The sequence below is a fragment of the Rhinoraja longicauda genome, chromosome 12, assembly GCF_053455715.1.
Source record: "Rhinoraja longicauda isolate Sanriku21f chromosome 12, sRhiLon1.1, whole genome shotgun sequence".
Lineage (NCBI taxonomy): Eukaryota > Metazoa > Chordata > Chondrichthyes > Rajiformes > Arhynchobatidae > Rhinoraja > Rhinoraja longicauda.
Window position 1 is genome coordinate 38104789 of NC_135964.1, and position 20216 is coordinate 38125004.

At 39.1% G+C, this 20216-nt stretch overlaps 1 protein-coding gene across 27 annotated transcripts in view; it reads left to right on the forward strand.

Moving 5' to 3' along the window:
• Nucleotides 1-20216, forward strand: part of LOC144598928 (uncharacterized) — a 223015-nt gene that overhangs the window by 189506 nt on the left and 13293 nt on the right. For all 27 annotated transcript variants that reach the window (XM_078409534.1, XM_078409524.1, XM_078409525.1 and 24 more), the window contains 3 exons: nt 3546-3752; nt 4863-4971; nt 20118-20197. In XM_078409534.1, coding sequence (XP_078265660.1) covers nt 3546-3752; nt 4863-4971; nt 20118-20197 — 396 coding nt within the window. The remainder of the gene's footprint in view (nt 1-3545; nt 3753-4862; nt 4972-20117; nt 20198-20216) is intronic.

Below are 20216 nucleotides of genomic sequence, written 5' to 3' on the forward strand. Positions count from 1 at the left end.
ATATTTTTGAGAGCTACATAGATTGAAGAGCTGTACCTGGACGAAGGCGTCTGATGTTGAAAGACCCGAAACACCCCAGGTTACATCACTGATGATGTGTTCAGGAGCATCAAGAGGTGGATTTTACAAAAAAAAGGGGTATAGGCATAATGGAATATTGCTTGCAGCAGCATCCGAGGGACATTAACTCAGACAACACACGGAAGCATAAATTATAGATAAATTACACAGAACTGGCCTGTAATTAATGCTTTCCTGATGGAGTATTCAAAACAGGAATAATTGAAAACGTACTTTGAGAGTGTTTATTATAAAATGTCAGTAATATGCATTTAATGACGACTAGTTTGGAAATAAAAGAACACAGCTGGTAAATTTACTGGATTTCGGAGAAAATATGTTCCAAGTAATTTAAGATGCACAGTTATTAGTTAATTGGACAGCTGGATTAAAAATTGTTGTGCAAACTGAATCCACAGGACTGAGTTTTGGATTTCCTTCTCTTTGATAAGGGAGAATCAGTGAATGTGATATGTCTGGATCTTTGAAAAGCTTTTGATGAGAGAGCCCATCGGTTGTTCTGTAAAATAAAGTCCACAAGGATGCAAGTAACATTAGCATAGTTAAAACTTGATTGAGCCATTAGTTTTAAGGGAAAGTATGGGGTTATATAGTGTCAGAGATTCATTGAGCCGCACAGCATGGAAACAGGCCCTTCAGCGCAACTCTTCCATGCCAACCAAAATGCCTCATCTAAGCCAGCCCCATTTGCAACCACTTGGGCCATATCTCTTTGAAACTATCTTATCCGTGCACCTGTCCAAGTGACTTTGAAATGTTGTTATTATATCTGCCTCAACTGCCTCCTCTAGCAGCTCATTCCATTTACTCACCACCCTCCAAGTGAAAAAGCTGCCCCTCGGGTTCCAATTAAATCTTTCCATCTTACCTTAAACCTATGTCCTCTGGTTCTTGAATCCCCTGCACCATGTAAAAGACTCCATGCATTCACCCTAACAATTCCCCTCATGATTTTATACACCTTTATAAAATCACCACTTAGGCTCCTGCGCTCCAATGAATAAAGTCCGAGCTTGCCCAATCTCCCCCTTTACATCAAGTCCTCGAGTCCTGGCAAGATTCTGGTACATCCTTTCTGCACTCTTTTCAGCTTAATGATATCCTTCGAATAGCAGGGTCCCATTGCACCTCACCTTTTCCTAATCTGACACCATTCAGATAATAATCTGCCTTCCTGTTCTTGCCACCAATGTGAATAACCTCATATTTATCCGCATTATACCGCATCTGCCATGCTTCTGCCCACTCACCCAACCTATCCAAGTCACCCTGCAGCCTCATCACAGCTCACGCTGCTACCCAGCTTTGTGTCATCCACAAACTTGGAGATGTCGCATTTAATTCCCTTGTCTAAATCGTTAATATATATTGTAAACAACTGGGGTTCCAGCACTGAGCCTTGCGGCACCCCACTAGTCACTGCCTGCCATTCTGAAAAGGACCCGTTAATTCCTACTCTTTGCTTCCTGATTGCCAACCAGTTCCCTATCCATGTCAATACCCAACCCCCAATACTATGTGCTCTAATTTTACACACTAATCTCTTGTTTGGGACCTTGTCAAAGGCTTTTTGAAAGTCCAGATACACCACATCCACTGGCTCTCCCTTATCCGTTCTGCATGTTCCATCCTCAAAAAATTCCAGAAGATTAGTCAAGCATGATTTCCCCTTCATAAATCCATGCTGACTTTGACCGATCCTGTCATTGCTTTCCAAATGCGCTGCTATAACGTCTTTAACAATTGACTCAAGCATCTTCCCCACTACCGATGTAAGGCTAACTGGTCTATAATTCCCCGTTTTCTCTCTCCCTCCTTTCTTAAAAAGTGGAGTTCGATTGGCTACCCTCCAGTCCACAGGAACAGATCCAAAGTCGAGAGAACATTGGAAAATGATCACCAATGCATCTACGATTTCTAGGGCCACCTCCTTGAGCACTCTGGGATGCAAACAATCAGGCCCTGGGATCTATCTGCCTTCAGTCCCAACAGTTTACCTAACACCATTTCCTGACTAATGTGGATTCCCTTCAGTTCCCCCCTCCCACTAGATCCTCAGTTCCCCAGTATTTCTGGTAGATTGTTTGTGTCTTCATACAGAAAATATCCATGCAAGTACAACAAGCAATTAGGAAGCCAAATGATATGGTGGTCTTAATTCTGAAAGAGATTGCTGAAATTAAAATTATTTTGTTTTTCTTTCTTTTCTATCAAAGTGAGGATTGGCCTATATTTGAAGAGGTCCAGGATAAGTGCAATACACTGAGTCAGATTAATAGTATAGATGTCAAAAGGTTGTTTCTTCAAGATGGAAAATCCAGAACTGGAGACGTAGTCTCAGAAGAAGGGATTGGCTGCTTTGGACTGAGATAAGAAATGTCTTTACTCAGAGGGTGGTATATTAATGGCTTTATTTCATTTAAATACTTGCAGGATCAAGACCTTTAGGGTCGGGTGGCAAGGATTAAGCACTGGATAAATCATGAATGGTGGAACAATTTGTTAGGCTTTTAGCCTGCTATGACTAATGGTTTCAGAGGAAATGGTATAAATTGGAATTTGGGAGTGGCCTGTGTGCAAAATAAAAGGCTCAAAATTAAGGCAGGACATTAAAGGAATTCTGTCTGTTGATTCAATGGTTTGTAGATATGTTGTTGGCCTAATTCACATACTCAAGGCAAGGCTTCCAACAGATTTGTCCTGCCCTCCTGTAACCAAACATTTAAAGGTTAGGTAGAAATTTAGAATTCTGTTTAGATTTTCTGACTATATTAAATGGGGAATGAAAATATTTTTATTGATGACTTCAATTTCACCAGCATGGAATCAAGAAAAAATTGGGAAAGATAAGTGTATTTGATCGAAAAATTTAAAGGCTCATCTAGCAACTACTCCAGCTCTTGGAATGTTACAAGTTCTGATAAATCAGAAACAATGTGTATAGTGATCAACGCCCTAATTTGTACAGTTCACAGAACAATTGTTAAAACTTTGATCAACTTATTTTGGTAGGTTTTGGAAGCAGAAAAAATGTTCAGATGAGATTGTGTTACTAAAGTTTTGACATTCTTCCATCATCAACAGATTGGGTGAACTTGAGTTGGGTTGAAGATGTCTATGGAAAGAATACATTTGAAGAAATTAATAATTTTCTCATGTTACATAATCTGTTTTCGTTAATAAAACAGATAATTTTCTGTCTAGATAAGAAAAATGTAAAAATATGCTCATGGATTCCATATTCTGAAAACATTTACGAAAGATGGTGACATTTTTTCTGTTGCATCGTGAAGATTGTAGGGGAAAGATGTGTTATTCAGAGCAACTTGTGTTACTAATTCTTGAAACACCGTTCCTCTTGGTGGTTAACTATTATGGCATATAGTTGTGGCTATTGTGGAGAATATTCCATTGGATAGAGTTTACTGACTAGTTATTATCCTGCTGCTCTCTTCCCTTCAAAGGCACTCATGTGAAATATATGACAAAGGTAAACATGCCTTGCTCCATTACCGAATCACTGAAGCATTTTCCAGAAGAAAACAATACAAATGCAAAATTCCCAAATGTTCCACGATATCCACCTTCAAATGTTACACTTGTGACCATTGAAGGTTGTCCTACCTTTCTCATAGTTGACTGGATGAAAAATGAAAATGATACTGCAAGCGGTAAGAGATCCACTTCTAATATTCTTTCCACTTCTGTTTTTCTTTCTCTGGGTATATTTGACTGTTTTGATCAATTATGACATTTTCTGTTACTATCTAAGTTTTGTCAAATTGGAACTTTTGGCAGCTATTCTACCATAAGAAATAGAAACATAGAAACATAGAAACATAGAAAATAGGTGCAGGAGTAGGCCATTCGGCCCTTCGAGCCTGCACCGCCATTCAATATGATCCCTTTAGCCACAAGGGCCACATCTAACTCCCTCTTAAATATAGCCAATGAACTGGCCTCAACTACCTTCTGTGGCAGAGAATTCCACAGACTCACCACTCTCTGTGTGAAGAAATGTTTTCTCATCTCGGTCCTAAAAGACTTCCCCCTTATCCTTAAGCTGTGACCCCTAGTTCTGGACTTCCCCAACATCGGGAACAATCTTCCCGCATCTAGCCTCTCCAACCCCTTAAGAATTTTATATGTTTCTATAAGATCCCCCCTCAGTCTTCTAAATTCCAGCGAGTATAAGCCTAGTCTATCCAGTCTTTCTTCATATGAAAGTCCTGCCATCCCAGGGATCAATCTGGTGAACCTTCTGAAATGTACTTACTTTGCTGGAATAAATCTCAGACATAAAAGGAACATACTAATAGGAGATTATTTGTCATGAACCTTTTCTGTCCTGACACTGGACAATCAGTCATGCTGCCCTCCTTTGCTGCTCTTGATGAATAACATAGCATGATCTATCTCTTAGGATAGGTCACCATTCAACCATCGTAGATCGGGAAGAAAACAGAAGTCTGATGTAGATTGCAAAGAGAATTGGATTTTGTTCAAAATTCTTTAGCTGCCACATAATCCAATTACAATGAATTGAATGGAGTTTTAGAACCGGTTAAGAATAGCTCATTGGAAATTGGATTGATCTTTAATGGTGTCATGAAAATTTCTTTTCCTGAATTATTTTACTACCTCAACTGAAAGATACCTTCAGGGAAAATCATACGTTGTATTTTATTTGCTTATTTTTTGGCAATCTAATTGCAACCAATTTTATCTTCAATTTTCCTTAATCTTGACATAAAATAATTATATTGTTTTTCCCCTTCCAGAGTATGAGGTTGTATCACAAATGCAAGGTCCAGACAACAAAACAGAGAAGCTTGTTACTGTTACCAATCAAACCCATACTGCAGTGGAAAATCTCAAACCAAACACTAGGTGAAAATATATATTTTTATTCTTCACAGTACCAAGTAATGCATTGTTAATTTAACCACCGCCGTCTGCATTTCTGCATCAAAGAATTCTCTGTATATTACAGCCAGTTGGGAAAACATTGCATCTCATTTCCTCCCCAAAATGCAGCATGTAATGGACCCGCAAAGCTAATATTTGGTCATCTTTGAGCCAGGGATAGATTCTTGTAAGATTTTCAACAGCAGTTATCGATACTATTAATGTTGGTAGGTAATAAGGGTGAAAATCTACATTTTCAAGAATGATCCGTATTCAATGGAAGTAGAAATGTTCGTCGAATGTAACTTACTGTAAGACGTATATGCTTGAAGAATAAGGGAAAGCCACAAAATATCGGTTTTGCAGTCTTGAGTGGAAACAGAGAATGCTGCAAATACTCAGCAAGTTGCAGAGAAAGAGGGAGAGAGTTGACATTTTAGGCTGATCGATGACTTTGTTCACCCAATCTATTTTGCAAATCCTCTTTGACTGGCTAGCCAGTGTAACTCCAAACTTCCAGTCATTGTCATTTGCTTCTCCATCCCACAATCCTCTGTCTCCTACATTATTTTAATTGAAGCTACCCAATCAGTTGTTACTCATGATATGGTTTTCCAGACTCACTCTTGCTCAACAATTTTACTTAATATACTTTCTCAATAACTCTTTCCAGAATTCAAACAATTTTCTCAAGTAATTTCATATATTGATTTATTTATTCCCATTTACACTAATATTCCATTAATACCTCTTTCACCTTATCTTTCCTATTGGTCACTGTATATATCTCTTAAAAGGACACAAAGTGCTGGTCAGGCAGCATCTCCGGAGAACATGGATAGGCAATGTTTTGGGTTGAGATCATTCTTCAGACTGGAAGATATATCCCATGAAGGATTCATGCAGTTGTAAAATTTCCCTTTATTCTCTCTTTTGCAACTTCAAACTGCTCACAATATTCCAAATTTTATTGCAGCATATTTTATACATAAAAATGAAACTGAAATGATAAACCATCAATGAACATTCATTGATCACATCATGTCATTAGTTTTAGGAGTAGAATTAAGCCATTCGGCCCATCAAGTTTATTCGACCATTTAATCATGGCTGATCAATCTGTCCTAATCCCATTCTTCTGGAACCCCATAACCTCTGACACCTGTGCTAATCAAGAATCATCTAGCTCTTTAAAAAAATCCACTGACTGGGCCTTCACGGCCATCTTGTGGCAAAGAATTCCCAGATTCACCGCCCTCTGATTAAAGAAATGTCTCCTCATGTCCTTCCTAAAAGAACCTCCTTTAATGCTGAGGCTATGGCCTCTAGTCCGAGACTCTCTCACTAGTGGAAACATCCTCTCCACATCCACTCTATCCAAGCCTCTCACTATGTTTCAATGAGGTCCCCTCTCATTCTGCTAAACTCCAGCGAGTACAGGTCCAATGCCGACAAACGCTCCTCGTAGGCTCATTCCTGGGATCATTCTTGTAAATCTCTTCTGAACCCTCTCCAGAGCCAGCACATCCTTCCTCAGATATGGTGCCCAAAATTGCTCACAGTATTCCAAATGCAGCCTTACCAGCGCCTTTTAGAGCCTCAGCATTACATCCCTATTTTTATATACAAGCCCTCTTGAAAGAAATGCTAGCATTAAGTTTGCTTTCTTTACTACTGATTTGGCTTGCAGATTAACTTTTTGGGAATCCTGCACCAGCACTCCCAAGTCCCTTTGCACCTCCAATTTCTGGATTCTCTCTCCATTTAGAAAATAGTCTACGCCTTTATTCCTCCATGACTCCACACCTTGCTACACTATATTCCATCTGCCACTTCTCTGCCCACTCTCCCAACCTGTCCAAGGCCTTCTGCTGAGTCCCTGCTTTCTCTACATTACCTGCCCTTCCACCTATTTTCGTATCTTCCGCAAATTTGGCCACAAAGCCTTCAATCTCCTCATCCAAATCATTAAAATACAAAATCCTTCCAAGAATATTTTTCTATGGTTCCTTGAACACATTTTGAAATATTGTTGCGATGTGATTAAAGTATTAAGTAACATGGTGTGTCCTATTTAAAGCTGAAATGTTATTAAAATCTGTATAAGATTACATGCACCAGTTGACCATTTTTCTGCACTCCACCATACCATCCTTAATTACAAGGTCATGTCTAGCCTGGAGTGATATGATGTGAAACTGACCTCCTGTCTCCATTGCAAAGGACACGTCTTCGACAGCATTGGAAATCAGCCTCGGGTTCCTCTATAACCTTATTGTAGTAATGCCCTTTATTTTCTCAATCTTCTCTCTGTGTTCAGATCGTAAAACGTTCCTTTCCCAAAGACCATCAGGATCAGGACAATCATTCCACTTACCCCAAACCATGTTTTTACAAGCAAGAACTTTTAATTAGTTCATATTTTATTAATCAAGTAGACATCTTTCATGAAAAAATATTCTGTATAGCAATCATTTGCAATAAGAAAATAGTTTTACTTTCAATTGCAAATACATTTTTCCTGGAAAGACACCAGTCCATTTTTCAGAGAGCTATTTAGACTGTGATTTGGGATGATACCAGTTAACAAGCTTTCAAAATAATTGTACAGTAGACCTTGCTGTTCCACTCCATGAGTGTAAGCTAATGATTATAATCTTAGTGCTTATGATTTATTTGGCAAGGGCGAGGATTGTCTGCTCTGACTTGTTTCATTGTTCATCTGAACCTAATGCACTTACAAATGCATAAAATTGACAAAAATCTGGCTGCACTGTATAATCAGCAAAAGGTACAGAAATATTTAGAATCCGATTTGGAAACCCGTTGTAGAATATATATCAAGAAATAAATGCAGTATCATAAGCGTTTGAAAGCATAAACACACTTGTTTTAACAGATGGAATTACCACAAAAAAAATCTGATCTGATCTGAACTTCAAAGCTGAGATTCCCTAAATATGGGGGAAAGGTTACACAGGTCATTTTTTAGATTAAGTTTATTTTCCCCTCATTCTGGTAATTATGTGCACCTAACACTGAAGTGGCATGGTTATGTGACTTTGCCCGACCTTGTAACATCATGAAAATGGAATCTAGCTTGTCTACACATTGATCTAGTCACCAAAAAGAATTGCAATGTGAGAAGAATATGCAGCCTGATGAAGGCTTCTGGCAAAAAAATAATAATGCATAACTTCATAGTGATCTTTATTTGCCTTTAAGAAGTATTTTTGTGAGGCATGGCCTATTCATGGAGCTTGGGTGTCAGATATTGGCCTTGTCTCTAACCTGCATATTCCACAGTTACAGATGTTCAATACTGCAAGTGGATCTTTGCTAAATTGTCCCCCAATTATTTCCAAAAATCACAAACTGTGTGTGAGTACAAATAGGCTGATCAGAAAATATATATAAAATAATGTTTAAGTTGGCTGGTTTAGTAAGCATTAAATTCCTGTAGGTTTAGATTTTGTTAGAATAGACTTTGAGTATTAAACTATTTTTCTAAGGATGTCGTATTTGGTGGTTGAGTTCTCTGAAAATGGTTATGATGCAGTTTTATGCAAAAATAGGGATCAGGCTGACTGACTTCATTATGCCAACTTTCTGACCCCAATTGGCATCTACAAAAGTTGAAGATTAAACTTCCGGGCTCAGCTTCAAGAAAAAGAGAGTTATGCTGTCACAGACTCTTATGCAAAATGTTCCTTTTCCCTGAAAGATTTTTCTGAGTCCTCTGAGCCAAAGCCTACATTAACCCTAAGAAGAGCCAGCAGGAAAGGTTTGATTTTCCTGCAATTTCCCACACAAGGAACACTTTTAATTATTCACTGGTCAATATTTACCACTCATCCCAAATTTACTACTGGCTTATTCAGTTTTTCGTTCAGGAAGAATAGGGAGACAAAAGGTTTCCGTGAACCAAATTACATCCAACTTTAAACTATTCCTGAATTTAAATGAGACTCCAGAATGTTACAAATTTACAGGAAATTTAAATCAGAACAGGGAAAATACATTAGATTGGTTTAGAACCTGGCTCCAGCTTGCCCCCTGCTTTGCATTAGCTTTGTCGGTCCACTGCATCTACTCTGATATCCTCTCAGTAATGTTTCAGATTTGCAGTTTTAAGTCAGTTCTTTGATTTGCAATTTTAAGTCAGTTTGGAGCATGGGAGATGGAGCAGAACAGAGCAGCAGCAGCAGGAGAGTTTTAAAAAGAGCCGAAGGTAGACACAAAATGTTGGAGTAACTCAGCGTGACTGACAGCATCTCTGGGTGACGTTTCAGGTTGAGACCCTTCTTCAGACTGAAGAAGTCTGAAGTTCTATCCAGAGATGCTGCCTGTCCCGCTGAGTTACTCCAGTATTTTGTGTCTTCGGTTTAAACCAGCATCTGAAGTTCCTTCCTACAACTTAAAAAAAGAGCCGTTTGATTGACTCATTGAGGGGCACTGCAGCCAACAAGAAGGGAAGGTATGAATGAATGAATGAATGAATGAATGAATGAATGAATAAGTTTATTGGCCAAGTATGTGCATATACAAGGAATGTGCCTTGGTGCTTCGCTCACAAGTAACAACACAAACATACAGTTAACAATTAAGAATAAAGCATAAACATATCAAAACAATAAGGATACAACATTATGGTCTAAACATGTGGGTGAAAATAAACCAGAGCAAGAAAGAAACTACAGACTTTGGTTATTGAGTAGAACGACTACGTGGAAAAAAAGCTGTTTTTATGTCTAGCTGTGGCTGCTTTGACAGTCCGGAGTCGCCTTCCAGACGGAAGTGCTTCAAAGAGTTTGTGGCCATGGTGAGAGGGGTCAGAGATGATCTTGCCCGCTCGCTTCCTGGCCCTTGCAGTGTACAGTTCGTCAACGGGGGGAAGGTTGCAGCCAACAACCTTCTCAGCTGTGCGAACGATCCATTGCAGCCTCCGAATGTCGTGCTTGGTGGCTGAGCCAAACCAGACCATGATGGAGAAGGTGAGGACGGACTCAATGATAGCAGTATAGAATTGGACCATCATTGCCTGTGGCAGATTGTGTTTCCACTGACAGAGGGGTTCAGGCACAGTCAACTGGGAGAGTTTGGAGTGTAGTAGCTCTGGCACAATGGGGTTAAATGCAGAGCTAAAGTCCACAAACAGAATCCTGGCATAGGTCCCCTTGTGGTCTAGATGCTGGAAGATGACGTGCAGGCCTAGGTTGACTGTGTCATCCACCAATCTATTGGCCCTGTATGCAAACTGCAGGAGGTCCAGCAGGGGGTTTGTGATGTATTTCAGCTGGGCCAGCACGTCTTTCAAAGGTCATCATGACAACAGAGGTCAGTGCGACAGGCCTGTAATCATTAAGACCAGTGATCCAGCCACATTATAGCGGAGCACCCTATTGGGAATGCTAAGACTTTCGCTTGTGAGACTTCGGCAAGGAGGCTGAAGTTGAATAAGGTGAGGTCTCCTCCTTTCAGAAGTTCCTCAAATGGTAGTGTAGTGAAGGGCATTGGTATGCTCCTCAGGCAGTATGTGGGAACTCAGGGAGACTTCTAGTTTCTCTGTGGACTAGGTTTGGCTTTTTCTGTGGCGGGTCATTTCATACTAACCCATTTGATTTTTTGGAGAGGTGACAAAAGCGATTGATGAAGGTAGGTTGTTGGATATTATCTACATGGAGTTTGGAAAGGCATTTGATAATATCTCGTGGTAGGATGAACCAGAAGATTAAGATGCATGTGATCCATGGTGACATGGTCATTTGGATTTAAAACTGGCTTACACAGAACCAGTCATTGAGATGGAAGGGCGTTATTATGGCTAGACCAGTGAAGTTCCGCAAGGATCTGTGCTGGGACCCCTGTTGTTTGTGATAAACATAAGCGACTTGGACGTACATGTAGACGAGTTAGTAAGTTTGCTGATGATACCAAAATTGGTGGAGTTGTGGACAGTAAGGAATGATGTCAAAATATACAGCAGAATATAACTCGGCTCCAGAAATTGGCGGCGATCTGGCAGATAAAGTTTAACCTAAACAAGTGTGAGGCCTTTCACTTTGGGAGGTCGAATGTAAAGGAAAAGTATTCTGTTAATGACAAGACTGTGAACTACACTGATGTTACAGAGGGATCTTGGGGTCCAAATCCATAGCTCCCTGAAAGTTGCAACAGAAGTAGATAGAGTGGTAAAGAAGGTGAGTGGTATGCTTGCCTTCATCAATTGGGGCATTGATTTATAGGACTTTGGTTAGTCCGCATTTGGATTATTGTGTGCAGTTCTAGTCACCTCATTACAGGAAGGATTCAGAAGCTTTGGAGTGGGTGCAGAAGAGGTCTACCAGAATGCTGCCTGCATAAGAGGGTATTGGCTTTAAGGAGAGGTTGAAAAAACATGGATTGTTTTCTTTGGATCTTCAGAGGTTGAGGAGAGAACTGATAAAAATATATGGGAGGCATAAATAGATAGGGTAGACAGTCAGAATAATTGTCCAAGGACAAAAATGTCAAAGACTAGAGGGCATAGCTTTAAGGAAAGAGGGACAAAACTTAAAAGCAATTTTTATACACAGAATGATGGGTGCCAGGGGTGATGGTGGAGACAGATATAACAGTGTCATTTAAGAGGATTTTAGATTGGCATTTGGATACGCAACGAATGAAAAGATGTGGATTATGAGCAGGCAGGACGTTTGGTTTAACTGACATCATTTTGGCACAGACATTGTGGGTCGAAGGACATATTGCTGTGCTATTCTATGTGTTACAGAAGTATGCCTTGTTAAAGCAAAATGCTTTTCAACGACGATAGATGAAATATAAATCAATGGATTATTTCATTGGATTCCTGGTGATCAGTTGAAGTATGGATTTGCAAGAAGCTCTTGGATGGAAAGCAGATCACAGCTGAGAGGAAGGTTACTAAAACGTAATTGGACACAGAAACATTGAGCTAAAATAACAGTGATTTTATTGAATTGAATAAATTTTATTTGTCAAGTATGTATACATACAAGGAATTTGCCTTGGTGCTTTGCTCGCAAATAACAACACGACATACAGTAAACAATTAAGAAGAAAACATTATAATTTAAACATGTGAAGAATGAAATAAAATGCTTTCCTTTGAACAAGTGAAGGACCTCATTGTATCAGTGCACACTGTTTTAAGTGTGTACAGTTATTCCCTTCCAAACCTTTAGAGGTCCAGGGCTCAATGGCTTGGGTTACCACCCTTTTCACTGGCCAATGCCCACACTTGTTTTGTTTGGTTGCAAAGGGCCAAAACTCCACATCCTGAAATCCAGTGGCATGATGTCGGAGGTAACTGATCAACTGACAATGTAGCGAAGAGCTTCATTCCTGAACTGCTCCACAACTCTTATCAGCTGGAAAAGCTGACAAGGAGTTTTACCTTCTGCAAATGTCGTAATTGATTTTTAAATTACTTATATATTTCTCAGGCATCCAGACATTCCAAAACACTTTAAATTAAGTCAGTCATTTAAGAAATGTTGTGAATTTATAAAATTAAACATAGTCTATAAATATTATAAACATTAAGCCATTCAAAAGCAACATAACTTCTCCCCTGCTTCCTAAATCTTTGCCCTTTGCTCCTTATTGAAATCAGTGCAGCCTCAAGTCCTCCACCAGTTTTAGTCTGACAAAGGATTGTAGAACTTCCCAGAGAATCTGCAAATCTAGCCTCTGCCACTGGACTGTGAAGTTCAGCAGTGAAACAAACTGATGGATATGGTCTCATGAATGTAATTTCACAGACTTAGGCATTTAACAGTGAATTTGTTTTATTAAAAAATTTTTTTTTTAGAGATACAGTGCGGAAACAGGCCCTTCGGCCCACCGAGTCCGCGACGCCCAGCGATCCCCGCACATTAACACTATCCTACACACACTAGGGACCATTTTTTTTAACATTTACCCAGTCAATTAACCTACATACCTGTACGTCTTTGGAGTGTGGGAGGAAACCGAAGATCTCGGAGAAAGCCCACGCAGGTCACGGGGAGAACGTACAAACTCCGTACAGACGGCCCCCCTAGTCAGGATCGAACATGAGTCTCCGGCGCTGCATTCACTGTAAGGCAGCAACTCTACCGCTGCGCCACCGTGCCGCCCTTGAATGTACTAATATCTCAGAGTTAGATTAGTAAAGTTGAACATCAGTGACTTTCTCCAATAGTAAGCAAGATTCAGCTCATTAAATTAGTTGCTACTGATCTCTGCCTTTTATATAAATATCATGGACAATCATTTGATGATTTTCACTCTTGAATTACTAATTTAGGTATATTTCAATTTGCTGTGTCAGATAGTGATATCCATGATTAATTCAGTAAATGTAAATTTAACATTAACTTAACTCATGGTGTGCTAATTCTCTGCAATGCTTCAAACTCCAGATATCAGAAAGTTGCTGATATGAACTTCATTTATGCCAACTGGACAGATATTAATACTTTTATCATAACAAATAATTGCTGATATCTAGTTTCCATCAAAATAATCAGTCAGACAGGCACACTTGGAGAAAAAGACACAAATAATTCTAAAATAATCCCAACTGTCATCAATACCATATTGCTGACAAAACTGACCATCAATTAAAGATTGAATTTTAGTACACTTGAGATTTAAACCTAAATTTGTTCCAAAAGAGGTATTCTACTTGACTGTATAAGTTAATACATATTGTGCTCGTTAAAAAACCCTCCTCTAATGCCAATGTTCCATTTCAATAAATGTGTTATTAATATTTTTCTCCAGCACAAGGGAATCCCAAAATATGGATACAATTGACTGGTACAAACAAAAGATTTCTTATGAAGAGAAAAGACTTAGAGCAAGCCATAAATCAAAGTTGATTTGGAAAAAAAATGGTTTCTTGGTGGCTTTAGTGGATTGCCTGTACAGATTTGGCTTAGAAATCTGCAAAAGATGAATGTCTCAACCATTTGGCAGAATCGTCTACCCTGGATAAAAATATCTGCTCTTTAGTAGAACATTTGCAGCGTTCTGTCGCAGCATGTGAAGGGCTTACAGTCTTATAAACCAATCACTGTCAGTGGTATTTACGATGGAGGCTTCCAACACTGAGGCCTTTCCTGGATGAGGCTCCTCAGGGTAACACTTCAGTTCACTCTTTGAACTCACAAGTAATGACTTGCATCCTTTTCAGATTATGATAATTTTATCCTGGCAGCACTTTGGAAAAATTAAATAGAACCTTTGTGATTAGACGATATTAAAACAGTCATATGAACCACATTTCCATTGACACAGTTGCTGGATTTGGTTTTTCCTATGGACTAGTAATTGGGACCAGTCTTACCACATGTAGTCTGTGATGAAAGCAATCAAAAGTAGGCCAACCACTAAGTCATTATAGTTGCCATTACTGGTTCCAAGCTAGCTTCTATCTGTTTTTTATGCAGGGAGAACAGGAAAACCTGCTGATGGGTCAAATTGCTATTACTCTTTCTAGACTAGGGTGTAGACTGAGTTCTCCCTTGACTATATGCTAACAATGAACTTGGCCATAAAAGGACAGCAGTTTGGTTCTGAGTTCATGTTCCCCAGAAAGAAAGTCAGTTGAATATTTTTTTCTATTTTCCTCTCAAGCAGCTTTGCCACCCGTTGTGGTCTGCTGGGAGAAAGTAGAAATGGTTGCTGTTATGCCCAATGCCAATGTGAAAGTATTTAGACATGAAATTGTCTAAAAATGGGAACTACTTAAATTAGTAGTGGGTCTACTGCAGCCATTCGCAGTCGGACGATTTGAACGAAAGGTTTGAGCCAGTGGATCATTAGTCCAAAGGTTTCACTGCCGCATTAAATTTTAATGTTTCCACAATGTAACCACATTTAACCCAGTTGAATTTCACATTGCATTAGATGTCAAGTAAAACAAAACAGCCATTTAATTTGAAAGTGTAATATACTCTTCCTAATTTAATGATTCTCCCCATGATTCACGTTCAACAGTATTTGTTAACAAACATTATACAATAGTGTGTAGGAAGGAACTGCAGATGCAGGTTTAAACCGAAGATAGACACAAAATGCTGGAGTAACTCAGTGGGACAAGCAGCATCTCTGGAAAGAAGGAATGGGTGATATTTCGGGTCGAGATCCTTCTTCAGACTAGTTAGGGGAAAGGGAAATGAAAGATATAGACAATGATATAGAGAGATATAGAACAAATGTACACTGTATACACTGGAATTTAGAAGGATGAGGGGGGATCTTATTGAAACATATAAGATAATTAGGGGATTGGACACATTAGAGGCAGGAAACATGTTCCCAACGTTGGGGGAGTCCAGAACAAGGGGCCACAGTTTAAGAATAAGGGGTAGGCCATTTAGAACGGAGATGAGGAAGAACTTTTTCAGTCAGAGAGTGGTGAAGGTGTGGAATTCTCTGCTTCAGAAGGCAGTGGAGGCCAGTTCGTTGGATGCTTTCAAGAGAGAGCTGGATAGAGCTCTTAAGGATAGCGGAGTGAGGGGGTATGGGGAGAAGGCAGGAACGGGGTACTGATTGAGAGTGATCAGCCATGATCGCATTGAATGGCGGTGCTGGCTCGAAGGGCTGAATGGCCTACTCCTGCACCTATTGTCTATTGTCTATTGTCTATAATGAAAGATATGCAAAAACGTAACGATGGTGAAGGAAACAGACATTAGACAATAATCGTACATTAGAGCAGAGCAGACCCTTAGCGAGCCCCAAAGTACTTCACAGCCAATATTTGTTTTTAAGGTGTATTTGCTGTTCTATTGCAAAATATTGGGGTTATTATTTTGTCACATCCTCACCGAATTCCCTATAGGCAATCAGTGGCATATTCTATTTCAGGTGACTACAACTTCACAGGAAGCATAAGTAGTTAAGAGAATTTTGACAAAATGTTAGAGGGAGTTTATAAATGTTAATAGCACATTCCACATGAACATGTAGGAAACTGTGTCCTGAGAGTAATATTTACTGCATGTGCCACACACCATTCTGGTTACCAATGTATTTCAGCAGCTGACTTGTTCTTCCAACATTTATGCAAACAAGCCATCTGGCATTTACATGAGATTTAATCTAAAGTGCTGACATTTGTCAACTAAAGGATGGTTTAGGATATTATTGTTTTGCATGCAAATCTTTATGAATCAGTGAATGAGTACATTTATCTTTATCCAAATGAAATTCAAGCACAAATTGATGGAAGAATAATTAAACAATTTGGGTTAGTTTTATCTCTCAGCCACTTGACATATTTTCACTTCATTTGGAAAGATCAAACCGCATCGAACTTGCTAGCACACCTTAGCTAGTACCAATATAACAAAATCTGTGAATTTACTCATCGAAATTGGTAAATTTAGACTACTAATCTAATCCAACTCCAGAGAGATACTAACCTAGAATCTGCTCCACACCTATTTTTAACATTAAAACAGTGTTGCAGGTAATTTCTAACACTGTTTGTGAAAATGTCATACAGCGTGGAAACAGGCCCATCGGCCCAACTTGGCCACACCGACCAACAGTCCCACCTGCCCCAAAGTCAGATGAAAAGCAAGACCTTAATTTGTAAGGTTTACAGGACAGCACTATTATTAGATTCACCATGTTGAGACTGATATGTTGCAAGGTTTGATTTTTGTCAGGCTGTAGCGTATCAGGTGTTTTCCTTTGCAGCCAATTGTCTTTGGGACACTTCACTGTACTAGAACACGCTTCAGGCAAAGCGGAGTTATGATTTTGAATGTATGGATGCTGCAATGAAGGGAAGGGAGTGGAATAGTACTTTACAATGGGTCATAGTTTCTGGACAAGCTGGAGAATAGTCCCATTCAGGATGCGTTTTTCAAATAATAGATTCACACCAGCTCAGAGCTAGCTTCTCCCTGACAGAATATTGCACCCAGGTCTGATCACCCCGCGGTGGGCCTGCCTCGACTGAGGGTGCCGTGATAAAAGGCCGAAACACCCAGTGACGTTGAGGTACACAACTGAAGCTGTGTCTGAATGGTAGCACCTAGTGGTAATCCCCAGGAACAACACCAGTCAATTGGAGTGCAAACCCTAGGGATTGTAACATCCAGTCCTACTAATCAATCTGCCACAGAGCTCTCTGAATGTCTGCACATTGAATGAGTCTATTTTGTACGGGAATATATTGTGTTTCTGTAGACTGAAGAAAAAGCAATTGAGAATGGAATTAGGGTGACCACCCCTAATGTGACAGAAAGCAGCAAACTCTGAAAGTGGCAGAGGTCCTGAAATAGAATTCAGTCCAGGAACTGTGAAGGTCCATGATCCTGACCTCATCTTCTATTTGCAACCTTAAGAGAAATATATGTTAGTGGGAATGCAGTTTTTAAAGTGTTGACCTTTAAATGACATAAAGAACTTTGGTTTGTCAGAGCAAGGAGGATGACGTTTAATGACAAGACAAATTTTGCAAAAATTGATGTGGGCGTGTTAAATAAGTTATTAAGAAATAATTACACGTGCAGTAATATTATTCTCAGTGCTTAGTTTCCTACATTTCATGTGGAATGTTCTATTAACATTTAGTTACTAGCAATAATTAATAAACAATAATAATTGACTGTAATAAAGTGCTTCGGAGAGGTTTCCTGCTGAAAACATGAGGAGACAAATTTCCTGATAGGTGTTGAGACAGACAAAAATGTAGATAGTATTGATATACTTAATTTTAAAGTAAGTTTCAACACTCAGCATTATTTTTGGAGTTTAAACAAATTTTTAGCCCTCCCCCCCATCAACTAGTCTCTGATTGTTGGGTTAGTCTGTGAAAATTAGACTATGTTTGAAATCGGGACACTCTACATAGGTAAGGTGTGCTACCATTCTGAAAAAGTTTAAACTGATATATTTGTACATGTCTGTACTGGCCTGTTAGTAAATACACATTCCAAGAATAGCATAGGAGCAGATGGCTCCTTAAACCATTTCTCTATCGTTTTAACATGTATTAATACAATCTTTGTCTATTGCAAATGTATTTCACGGCTCTTTATCAATGGAAGCACACACTTCATAAATCATGTGTCAGAACAAGGTACCTTTTGTGTTCCTTGCAAAAAAAGTGACAGTAGTTTGTTGATAAATTTATTCAGAATCACAAAGTATTTTAATAGTACAATCAGAAGGGAGTACTTGAGCAAAACACAGTGTTGGAGGAATTCAGTGGGTCAGGCAGAGCAAGTGACAAAGGCTTAAGGTGAAAAGTAAACGTAGGTGAAGAGGGGGGACAAAAGGGTGTGGGATAAGGAGAGAAGAGGCATGAAATGTAAAGCCAGAGGGAGGGATATAGGTGGAAGGAGAGTGGAGAGGAGGGATTATAGGGAAATTGACAGAATGGGAGTTGAGTGTACAAAGAAGGAGGAAAGGGGCAGGAGATAGGGGGGTTGTGGTTTGTGGGAGAAATGAGTGTCCACTTGGGGGAGGGGGTGGGGGAAAAAAGAAAGAGAGGCGGGTAAGGGGTTATTACTTGAAATTGGAGAATTCAATGTTCCTACCATTGGGCTGTAAGCTATCCAAGCGAAATAGGAGGGAAGTACATCATTGTGAAAGGATTAGTAACTAAAGAACATGGATTTATGTTACTTGATAGAAGAACTGGAGATGACATGAATGACATAAAAAAGGGAGCTATGGTCTGGAATGCACTGTCTTGTGGAAGTAGATTCTAAAAGATTTAAAGGGGAATTGAATAACTAGCCTTGAATAAATCTACAGGACTATAGAGAAAGAGCTGGGAAGTATGTTCAATTGGAAAGCTCTTTCAAAAATCAGCTCGGTAGGTTAAATGTGCTCTTTTGGCACTGTCATTTTTTGGTTCAAAAGGACATATTTATGGTTTTGCTCTACTAAGCAAACTACGAAAGGAAATCTTCTCAACTTTGTTGTGATCGCTGATTTAAATTGCTCACTATTTTTCATATTTCAATTTCAATGTCCGATTTCACGTAAAACAATTATAAATGAACAAGGAAATATTGGGCCTTACAGCTGGTAAATAAGTGGATTAACATTGTTGAATGGGTAGAATTCTATTTTTCCTGTGTGCTTGCTATACCCTTGACTGAACATAATTGAGCATCGATAAAATGAATATTCTTAAACAGGAAGCTCTACAAATCAGACAAAAGGTAGTTCTACTAACCTAGAGATTCTTTTGTTTCCTCATGAGCATTATATATTAGAATTAAGGAATGGTTGTTGTAAATAAGTTCAAGGAACAGAATTAGGCTATTTAGCCCATCAAGTCCACTCTGCCATTCAATCATGGCTGATCTATCGTTCCCTCTCAACCCCATTCTCTTGCCTTCTATCCCTTGATACCCTTACTAAACAAGAATCTGTCAATCTCCACCTTAAAATGATGGGATTTCATTCACAGGTTCAAATGAAAAATTCTGACTGAATCTACAAGTCTTTTCCAGAATATCTTATAATGCAGTACCAACAGGCCAGTTCTCAAGATGTTACTTGTATTTTGCTCATGAAAATCAATGCATCTTTTAACATAAACAGCATTCATGCTTCTGCTGGAAGTTATAGAATTAGAAGCCCACTTCTGACAATTGTAACAAGTTGTGTTTCCTAATTTGGAGTTTTATAGCCAGCAGCCTCTGTGTATCTAAGTGATGTATTTAATCCTTGGCCCTGTTTAGAGATATATGAATCAAATAAGTTTGCCGTGGAATCGAATATCCTTCATGATTCAAGCAATCCAATGGCACCTTTTTGATTTCAGGAATATCAGTTTACAGCCAGCTTAAAGCAAATTTGATTTAATTGGGGTTTTTTTCTTGCCTGAGCTATGGAAAATTGTCTCATGTGGCTGAAATTTTCTCGAGTAAGTTTTAGAGTTATGTTCAGGCTATCTGTCTTTGCATTGGATTCGAGTTATGATGTAAACTTTCTGTCTGAATTGCCTGAAAAGTACAACTTGAAGGCAAATCCATATGCACGTGCGTTGTTCTGAAGGGGAGAGTGAGTTACTCTTAAATAGGAACAAAATAATAATATTTTAAACATGCTAATTTATGTGCTGACCTTTCTGTATTTAACAGTTACACATTTTCTGTGACTTCCACAAATGTGCATGGCAGAGGCCCGCCCAGTGACTCACTTCCTTTTGTTACAGAATCAGGTAAGTGAATATTTCAGAA